Raw genomic sequence first — 10851 nt, 5'->3', positions numbered from 1 at the left:
CTGGAACTGAATATAACTACTTGAAATAAACGTATACTGCTAATAATGGTGATTTAAATGTATTGACACGCTTTAGATTCCTGTTTACAAGAAACAACAAATACAAGTACAGACAAGAAAAAAACATAGAAAAAAGCTTTAAAAATTGTAATTAGTAACATTCAAATGATTCACGGTGAAACTCTTCGGTTTAACTACTGATACCAGATTGATCGTTTTTGGTAATGTTTAGGTCACTCTGCAGGCAATTATCATTTTTCTTTCATTTTTCAAATATATTGTATTTTTTTGGTTCTAATTAATGTAACATTTACATGAAAATATTACAAATATTCTACAAGGAATAGGTGAGATAGCCAATTTGACTAACCTCTCCACTGGGAAGGGACCACTTGTATAAACACATAAGTGGCCAACGTTAACGTTTATTTACAGTCTCCTATTTTTTATCAAAAAACACAAGGCTGATATTTTTTAATCAAATTCCACAAATCTGACGGACTATAGTACATATTTGTATAGCCAAATTGATAAATTCATTTTGCAAATATCTTGTGTCTGGGAAATCTTTGTTATTTATTCCTAACTTCATCCAAACAAATAACTTCAATCAATAATATAAAAATACAGGCCAGTTACTTAGTAACAATAAAGGTATAATCCATCATATATATTTAAAGTTAAGTCGCTACATCTTTAATCCATGTTTGTTGGCACCGTTCCACGGTCTACTACTGTAAACTTGGCTATTCGCATGAACTCAGCCATTTTGCAAACTCAGTAATGATAACATTGTTTCCGAAGCATACTACTACTATGATACTAGGGCTGGCAATATCCTACGCATGTGATTTAGACCATGCAACTTTGCTTTCGTGTTGCTCAGACAACTTGTCAGTCAATATCCTACGTGAGATTAGCCCATGTAACGTTGCCATCGTCTTGCATATACTCACATACTAGGCCGGGCAATATCCTATAAATGTAATTTAGCTCGTGTAACTTTGCTCTCGTAAAGCATAAATTCAGATACTAGGCCGGGCAATATCCTATAAATGTGATTTAGCAAATACGATTTCGCCCTCGTCTTGCATATACTCACATACTAGGCCGGGCAATATCCTATAAATGTGATTTAGCAAATACGATTTCGCCCTCGTCTTGCATATACTCACATACTAGGCCGGGCAATATCCTATAAATGTGATTTAGCAAATACGATTTCGCCCTCGTCTTGCATATACTCACATACTAGGCCGGGCAATATCCTATAAATGTGATTTAACAAATACGAGTTCGCCCTAGTATCGCATATACTCAAATACTCATTCGGCCAATATCCTACGTGAGATTAGCCCATGTAACGTTGCCCTCGTCTTGCATATACTCACATACTAGGCCGGGCAATATCCTATAAATGTAATTTGGTTCGTGTAACTTTGCCCTCGTAAAGCATAAACTCAGATACTAGGCCGGGCAATATCATATAAATGTGATTTAACAAATACGAGTTCGCCCTAGTATCGCATATACTTAGATACTCATTCGGTCAATATCCTACGTGAGATTTAATCCATGTAACGTTGCCATCGTCTTGCATATACTCACATACTAGGCCGGGCAATATCCTATAAATGTGATTTAGCAAATACGATTTCGCCCTCGTCTTGCATATACTCACATACTAGGCCGGGCAATATCCTATAAATGTGATTTAACAAATACGATTTCGCCCTAGTATCGCATATACTCAGATACTCATTCGGCCAATATCCTACGTGAGATTAGCCCATGTAACGTTGCCCTCGTCTTGCATATACTCACATACTAGGCCGGGCAATATCCTATAAATGTGATTTAACAAATACGATTTCGCCCTAGTATCGCATATACTCAGATACTCATTCGGCCAATATCCTACGTGAGATTAGCCCATGTAACGTTGCCCTCGTCTTGCATATACTCACATACTAGGCCGGGCAATATCCTATAAATGTAATTTAGCTCGTGTAACTTTGCCCTTGTAAAGCATAAACTCAGATACTAGGCCGGGCAATATCATATAAATGTAATTTAGAAAATAAGATTTCGCCCTCGTAAAAAATGTACTCAGATTCTGAGCCAGGCAATATCCTACACATGTGATTGGACCCCTATTATTTTGCTAAATTTAGTATAGCCTTGCCTGAATATTTAGAGGGTAAACAAAAACAGTTCAAAACAGTTTGTAATTGTTTACTTTTGGTAAATGCTGATATAATGAAAGTAATCAGTAATAACTCATGTTTTGTTCGTGGTATATTTGTTACACTTTTAGACTGAAATGTACCAGACCCCTGAACTGTAAACGTATGACAAACAGACATTTGGTAATTTACATAATCTCACAGTGTTTTGCATAACATCTCCACGTAACTTGCGAGACTTCGTTGAGATTATCGCTAATGCGTGAACCGTTAGGTAAACGGGATTAAAATGATTACAACTTACATAGATCAGAGGAAATACCGCAGTTTCCTATCCATTGACTGAAATGTACTAGACCCCTGAAGTGTAAACGCATCTTCGATTTGTCTTATGCCGAGTAGGTCATTATTTTACCACTTCAATTATTGTGTTGTTGTAGTTGCCCATGTATGAATGCGATGGTGACAACTTCCATTTTAAAGCTAAGTTATTATAAATGAAACATTTATTTTTGGATACTAGTATGAGTTTCACAAATAACACATTTGTTTTTGAAATTTGGTTTCCAAATATATTTCTGAATTGCGTCACGCTCAGGTGATCATATGGTTGTTGCATGCCCCCATAGTGAAAGTTGTGTACCCAATTGATTTACCAAACCAGTTACCACAGGTTCTCACTTTGTTGGCCTTGAAAAGACCGTGACTGTTTTTTGTTTGTTTTTTTGTTTTTTTTTAGAATGCGTAATTTCACTTTCGGTAGGTGTGTGATCAGTCTGTTAGTCTGTTTAAAATCCAATGTGTGTATATTGTAGGTTTCCTTTTAAATTCATTTTTTTAATTTATTTATTGTCACTTTTGTTTATTTATGATTACTTTTGTTTTTACTTGCCGTTATTGCATTTTGTGTATACATGGTATCTCGATCGGCCATATAGATAATTTGAGCCTATACCTACATCGTCTTTTCATCAGATTGATATGCGATCGGACATCGAGAATTTTCGAAGAATGTAACGTCATTCGAAATCACGTACCAGTTACGTCATGACATGACGATAAATGGTCGTCATGTAGAGCACAGAGACTTGACAACTCATGGTCGAGCCCCTGTGGTGAAGAACGAGTTCGAATTTCGTGTTTACAACAAAGTAGTTAACATGCGTTACATGCGAACACGACGCGGTGCACTGACGACCGTTGTCCTTTAATGTGAACATGGACGAGTAAGCTATGAAAGTGTGACGGGAATGAACAATTATGCGCAACCATGAATGTAATCCCGTCAAATGAGCAAAGAGACTGGTATACAAGGTGAAACCACAGACCCCTAACACTGTTGCGAAACAAAGAGCTGAGCATATACAAAGTAGGGGTACCCGGACTTGTTTCTATGGAAACAATGACTCCCCCCATCGCGTCGAGCACTACTTTGACGATCATTTTAAATTTAAAATTGGTCAAAATACGTACAATTGAGGTTCTTGAAAACTTGTTCTTGTACTTTTTTTTTCTTTTTCAGACTTTCTAAAAGCCGTCAAATGAATTACAAGAGCAACATTTCAGGAAATTCCGACGTGATTTTGTCGGCAAGAATCGTAAAACTTCGGCCGTCCAGAATCACAATGAATGCATCACGGTACAGCCGGGTGCCGTGTGCCATCTGGATGGAACAGAGTTTACAAATAAACATCTGTGTTTGTATTATCTTTCAATAAATATTGGGAAAACTAATCTATAAAAAACATCTTGGAAACACCCATCGGCACCAGCGCGTTCTGCAGAACAAAATTGCTCAATGATTGGCCTCATCTACATATGATTAGAACAACATTTGATCTTTTGTTTCATCTGTGATGCAGATAAGGTGGGTGGGTGGCCTCGGTAGGTGGGGCAACCATGTGACCGAAAACACAGATACCAAAACGGCACATGTGGTTTTTCGATATTATTATAAATATAAACAAGAAGCATTCAATGGCGGTATTTACTGAAAGGCAAGGCCGAGTAAGGCAAAAACATTTATATAAAAAAAACAATAAATCAAAAAAATCGGGAAAATTTATTACCATAATGAGCGCAATTTTTTATAAAAATAACACATTAAAATGTATACAAAATAACTATGTCAGAAATACGAGTCGATTAAAGTAAATTATGCGTTTATTTTTTTCGATATTAACATCGCACACTCCCAGTGATTCATGAACCCGCGGAAGTTTCTGTGGAGATCCCCCTCAGCGAAAAGTGTGACGTCGGTACCGGAAGTGTTTGTACTTTATTGAAAAGTCTACTTACTAATGCAAATTACAAGATTAGCTACAGTGGGCATGCGCACTGGTTAATTAAAGTTCTATGCGCATGCGTAGTGTGATTTCCGCAGTAGTTAATTTTGTTCAATGGCGGCTGCGAAGAGACTTTGTTGTTGCCGAGCTGGGCAGAAAGACCAAAAAAATACGCAAAATCTGCCTAAGACCAACAGGAAACTTATTGGAACATGTAATCCCGAGTCGTTACTTGACATTAGTGCCAAAATTGTGGCGTTAAACATCCCCTTTCAGCGGGTAGAAGAGCGTTTTTCGCGGATCCCCGAGCCGGTTCAACGGAGGATTGTGTTCTGGTCATTTCCCAGGAATGAGAAGGACATCTGTATGTACTCGTCATTGAATAATGCTTCTATTAACGACAGCGATTACAGTAAACTGCCATTCCAGCGAGGAATTAAACTTCTTGAAAGCAAAGCTGTAGATAGCGTTCTTCAAGTTGGTACGTATCACATTTCTTTTGAATTTTCGAATTAATGTGATCGGCAGGCAGCCTGGGTGGGAAGTACCAACTGGATTGTTTGTTGTATAGAGCTAACACGCATGTTCATTCATTCACACCTCTCTTCTCGTCTTGTTTTTCCGTTACTAGCCCATAAGAACTATCTCAATAGGTAAACTATGCAGCTTACTTCACATTTTATTTCATAAATTTACTTTAGTGCAGTTTGCACACCGATTTTTCTCGTGAAAACGTCCAAAGTATTTAGCATTGTATTCGTATTTACCGAAAGAGAGGCCGCGGGTTCCAGCTTTAGTCGGTGTTTATTTTAACATCGGCATATGTATAGTAGCCAGTGCTGTCTTGACACTCACGTATTTGTGTTCTACTTAGTTAATTACAACAGCATTAATATTGTATGTCCTTTATGTTTTTGAAATTCATTAAGTTGAAGGGGTATGTTTCTTGTCTTAACGGAACGGTGTAAGTGAGACTAGCTAGCGAGGTGCGATAGCGGAAGGCTGACACATCGTCGCCTCTATAGAGGCCTGTGCTTTCTTATTCAACATCTATTTACGTTCACAATGGAAATACTTATTTACTCGTGCATGAAAGGCCCCGAAAGAAAATTCCACATTTCCCTTTATTAAATGACACACAATGCCCATTTTGGCGATGGAAGTCGGTTTAAAAAGACGTACAATCAGCTCGAATATTCTCTGGGAGTGGACTGACCGAGCTGAGCTAGATAAATGGACGCATGTCGAGTTGTATACCAACTGGCAACCCATAGCGAGATCAATACGACCATCAACAGAATCATTACTGATGGAAATTAAACATTGTTAAGCATAATGCTAGTTTGGAAAACAAAACAATCTCTAAACAGATGGTGAATTTTATGTTCAGCATAATATTGATAACATTAGCTGTCATTGCATTTGCTTTGAGCAAATTGTTTAGATATGCAAAGCTTTGTGGACTGCCTTTATTCAGTGGCAGCTCTCTCATTTTTAATGCAATAAAAAACAGAACACTGGCCAAGAATTAATGGCAGATATTCAGTTGGAATGGTTTGTTGATTTGAATTCCAATTTCAACAAAAATGTTGTTGCTATGTTTACTAGAATATGGTGCAAGGCAGTGTTTGATCTTAACAATAGATATACTTTTATGTGTGTACCAGCCAGTCCACTCTACGTGTGCTATAAAAAATATTTATTCTGCCATGCATGTGGTATTCTTTCTAATTATACTGAAAAGACTAGTAACACATTTCATTGACAAGTGTCAGCTAGTCAGGGTTCTACAAAGGCTGTAGTTTAGTATTCAAAATGTGTTCATTAATAATGCTATATATAATATTACATTATATATATATAAATACTATGTCTGTTATTCCCTGTGATATTTTTCACAAATGAATTTATCAAAACCTTCAGATTGTATCAATGTTTCTTTTTAGTAGAATAAGTTTTAGTTAATGAGTTTTTATTTTTTCTTCACTTCTGGAATAATTTTTTTCGAAAGACATAAAAGTCAATGATCCAACTAAATGATTTGTATAATAATGGGAGGTTGGTGTGATGTCATTAGGGAAAGACAACCCCTGACAAAACCAACTTGCATAATTTTGTTACATTATTTTTTTGGAATTTTAGTCTGGTACCATTTATTGAGCTTGTTTTGCCAACATATCTTTATAATGTAATATTTTCATTAGCACCTGGTGACCTCAACTCTGAAAATACAGGTTTTAAAGGGCTAGGCACTTAGTCAAGCACCCCCTCAAAAAATGTCCAATTGGTTTCATTATTACTAGTAGTTGGTAAAATGGTGCTTTGAAAAGGGTTGGCACTGTTGAACTTGACTCCAAATATAGAAGTGAGTGCCAAGTTCATAGAATAAAGTGATATCAAGTATTACCCCAAATTTGTGTTCTATTCCCGCAAGCAATTTCTCATTTCACAGACATACTGTAGTGTAGATTAAAGGTAAACAATTAAATTTAATTTTAGTGGATTTTATGTTGCAGGCATTTTCACTGAGTTTAAATTCACTGGTCTGTTAAGGAAACAATGCAATTGCATGGTTGAATTTGCACATTCACTGGGTTTTAATTTAGCACATTTAGCTATCAGCTTGAACTATAAAGCGAAATTAAATCCCACCTAATAAATAAGCCCTTTACCTAACCTACACAAGGCTGGTGCCATATATCTTGGTTGTTTCTCATTGATTAGTAAGTACATGCCCCCATTTACATACTGTTCTACTAGTGATAAAAAATGTTGTATCATTAATAACATAATGAATATATGTTAGTTTTGTTAAGTTTAATCTCAGTTTTGCGTAACTAAAAAAAAAGAAAATATTAGAACCCAACAATAATGAACAATAGTGCAACAGCTGTACTGTGAAAGGGATATGATAATATGAACACAAATGGAAAATTTAAATAAATTCGAAATTAAAAAATATTGAATTTATAGCAAATATATCCACTAATATTTGCAGTTGTACATTTGTATTTTGTTATTGTGGTGTTGTTGAGGTTAGCTAACATTAGCCAGATAAATATCTGTATTTGCTTGTAGGCCTTGTGTATGGCTCTCAGAAGGTCATGAGTCCTTGGTACAAATTCACTTTCAATTAAAATTTCTCAGTTATTTTCTCAAAAAGTTAAAATATCTATGTAATGTATTTGAAATTGCTGCCATTAGGTCACCAATTGTTAAAGTTATTATTACCACCAAGTGCCAGGATGTGTGACCTCTAGGGTTCATGGGCAAGGCCGATTAGTAGTGCATTAAATGACAGGGGTGTGGCTATGGACAAAATAAGTGGTATTAAACATTGGCCAATGCACTAATGTTTTTTTTAAGCTAACTACTAACTTGCTTAACCACTTGGAAAAAGGGAGAAAATAACATTATGAAAGATAACATTATTTTTCAGGCATAATAAAATAATGTATATTTAATTTTTTTTTTTTTTTAGTTTTGTATATGGGATAAAATGCAAATTGTAATGCAATTTTTGAAAAAATTAAAATATCATACATTAAAAATTTGTTTAAAATAAAAACAGCATTCATCCTATTAAATTATAGGCCAAATATTTATAAAATTGTTTTGTTTGATGAATGTTGCATCATTATTGGTGTTGAATTTTAGAGAAAAAGTCTTAAAAATTATTTCATAAAAATAATTATTCATCCAAATTTTGCTAATTTGTGACAACAATAAATACACCAATACCTAGCAAAATTGTGTGATATGACACATCCTTCTTACCATGGAAATAATGGTAAGCAAATCACAATTCATTGACGTTTGTTTTTTTGTACAGAAAATAGTTTTGGTGACCATATTTTTTTTTAATCAGGGTTTTTGTGCACAACAGCATAAAATAAATCCACATTGTAAAATTCAAGGGCATCTGATGATCTGTCCTAATGGTGGCAACTATTATTGGTTATTCATGGCTGCACAGTTTAGTGATTTCACAGTTTGAGGCTGTAGAACTGATTTAAAAATGCATTCAACCCATGAAGAAAGAGAGTGGTGGCTCAATACAGTTTCACAAAAGTCTTTGGAATTATTTTATATTTTACTTATTGCTATATAAGGTCGTACACGTATGCAAAAAAATTAGGAGTATCGGGCTAATTTTTAAAATAAACGTAATATTATCATATGTGTATTTCATAGTTTAATATTTGGGACTTTGCGATTTTTTTAACTTTGGAGTAATGAAACATTGTGTCTGGAATTACATTTTGAAAAACAAAAAATAGTACAGACCTATTTGTAAAGATACAACATTTTAGGTAATTTGCTCTATTCTAACACATGGATGGTGGAACGTGCTGCACATCTACTTCAAACCCACAATGTTTGGGAAACTATTGCGCAACCATAAAGGGCAATGGAACTTGCGATACATACGAATGTATACATCATGTGAAAATACTTAGAACACACTGTGACATCCACTACTCCTGTTTAATAAAACTTGCTTTCTTAGCCAAAATAATTAATTTTACTTTGAAAATTTGAAAAAAAAAGTTTTTCAAAGTCAGTCTACACAAGTATCATTTGACATGTTTCATCATGAGGCTCTTGATCAACTTCTCATTTGCCTACAAGAATACTAGTACTTGTAGAAAAAAAAAGAATAAAAATGGTTACGTATTTGGTTTATTTGGTAGCATATGTATTTACATAAATGGTAGTGGTCAAAATAAGTCTGATTTTAATTGTCTAGTATTTAAGTGTGAAATAATGCAATTGTTGGTTTGTATGTGCTTCTGTTCGAGATGCTCTTTTGATATAATTTCATGAATGTGTTTTGTATCACAGAGTGATTGCATTTAATTCTTATATTTTTATATGTGGGTACGCCTAAACAATTAACTTGTGTAATATTTATGCCAGTGATTCTTCAAATGATTCATACTTGGTCATTTTTTTAGTGACTTCAAGTCAGTGTAACATGTTTACACCTGTACACAAGCATGAAAGGACACAAAAAAACATCAAGACGCAGGATTAGGTTGGAATAGAAAACAAAAGGCACATCCAACTTGGACATAACCCTGACAATAGAGACAATCATGTCACTGATGTCTCTGTTATTTCTTGTAGCACTTTTGTGTTATACTTTCAATGCAACCTCATTTAGGATTTGAAAAGTAGTTTGTTTTTTAAATTGAGGAAAAATACCCCCCTCTCCACTATAGGGGTGTTATGATGATGCCTCAGTCGTATTACAACTTTATCTCTGTGATCTTTGCTTGTTGCTATACTCGTTTTCTTTAATATCTGATGATTCTGACATATATTAGCCTAGTCTGTTATTGCAAAACTTTGTTTCTGCTCCTGAAGTAATTCTTTGTTTCATTATATTGATGTACATACAATACTAATACATCATTCTAATTTGCGCTTCATGTTTCAGTGAAAAGCGACCATTTGGTTCTAAAATAGGCATCTCTAACAGTTGTCATTTTTCAGTAAAAACCAAAATAAAACAAACAATTAACAGAGCTTGACCTATGATATTCTAAGAGCACCCATTTTCAAGGCATTCAGATTTGGCATTGAGGCAATTGCCTTTATGGCCTTTGAATTTTTGAACCCTGGATTATTGATATTTTCGTGGGGAAAAAGAGAACTCTGTGAAACAAACATAAATGCATCGCTTAGTATAGTAAATGATCTGCAGTCAGGATATTTCACTTGCAAATAACTTTCTGGTTTTCAAGGTGTTACATACATTGATTATTACCACTTCATTATTATATTAACGTTTTAAAAATAAATTTGTTGGTTTGTTATGAAATTTCAGTAAATTTCAACTTAGTTTCTTCTTAAGCAAAGGTTTTTGGTTGCACACAAACACTCAATGTGAAGTGGTAGGCATCTTTTTTTCATGCACAAGTTGAGCTGAGACCTGATAGGTCAGGTCAGTCCATTATTAACTGTACCACAAATCACTCTAATAATTAACCAATCAGAGTGATTTGTGGTACAGTCAGAGGTATCCAGAAATTTCTGAATATTTAGAATGTCTAATGCTTCCCGGAACTGTTTCATCAATTTTAAATTACAACTCTTTGGCATTAATTTCATGGGAAAAACCAGCTTGAATTTAAAAAAAAGATAATTAGTGATTATATTAATAGTTAAACACTTTTTCACAGCTCATTGTCAAAAAAGTTAACCCATTTATGCTAATGATACATAATGCATTCTTGAAAAGGTGTCAGTGACTATAAATGCAGTTTTTGGTATATATGCACTTCTATTTGAGATATGCTTCTAATAGACCAAATACAGCACATGTATTTCTAGTTTTGATGGTTTACTCCCCATATCAGTGTTCTCTCAAGGCC

The 10851-nt window shown here is 34.7% G+C and overlaps 1 protein-coding gene across 1 annotated transcript in view; it reads left to right on the top strand.

Moving 5' to 3' along the window:
- Window positions 1–4527: 4527 nt before the first annotated feature.
- LOC100372912 (zinc finger SWIM domain-containing protein 5-like) overlaps window positions 4528–10851 on the top strand; it is a 42646-nt gene continuing 36322 nt past the window's right edge. Inside the window, exon 1 of the mRNA XM_085503229.1 lies at window positions 4528–4952. Coding sequence (XP_085359355.1) covers window positions 4586–4952 — 367 coding nt within the window. The 5' untranslated portion in view covers window positions 4528–4585. The remainder of the gene's footprint in view (window positions 4953–10851) is intronic.

Source organism: Saccoglossus kowalevskii, chromosome 9 (genome assembly GCF_978046115.1).
Source record: "Saccoglossus kowalevskii chromosome 9, keSacKowa6.1, whole genome shotgun sequence".
NCBI classification, from domain to species: domain Eukaryota; kingdom Metazoa; phylum Hemichordata; class Enteropneusta; family Harrimaniidae; genus Saccoglossus; species Saccoglossus kowalevskii.
Note: the sequence above shows the minus strand (reverse complement) of the source record. Positions and strands in the feature narration are given on the sequence as shown.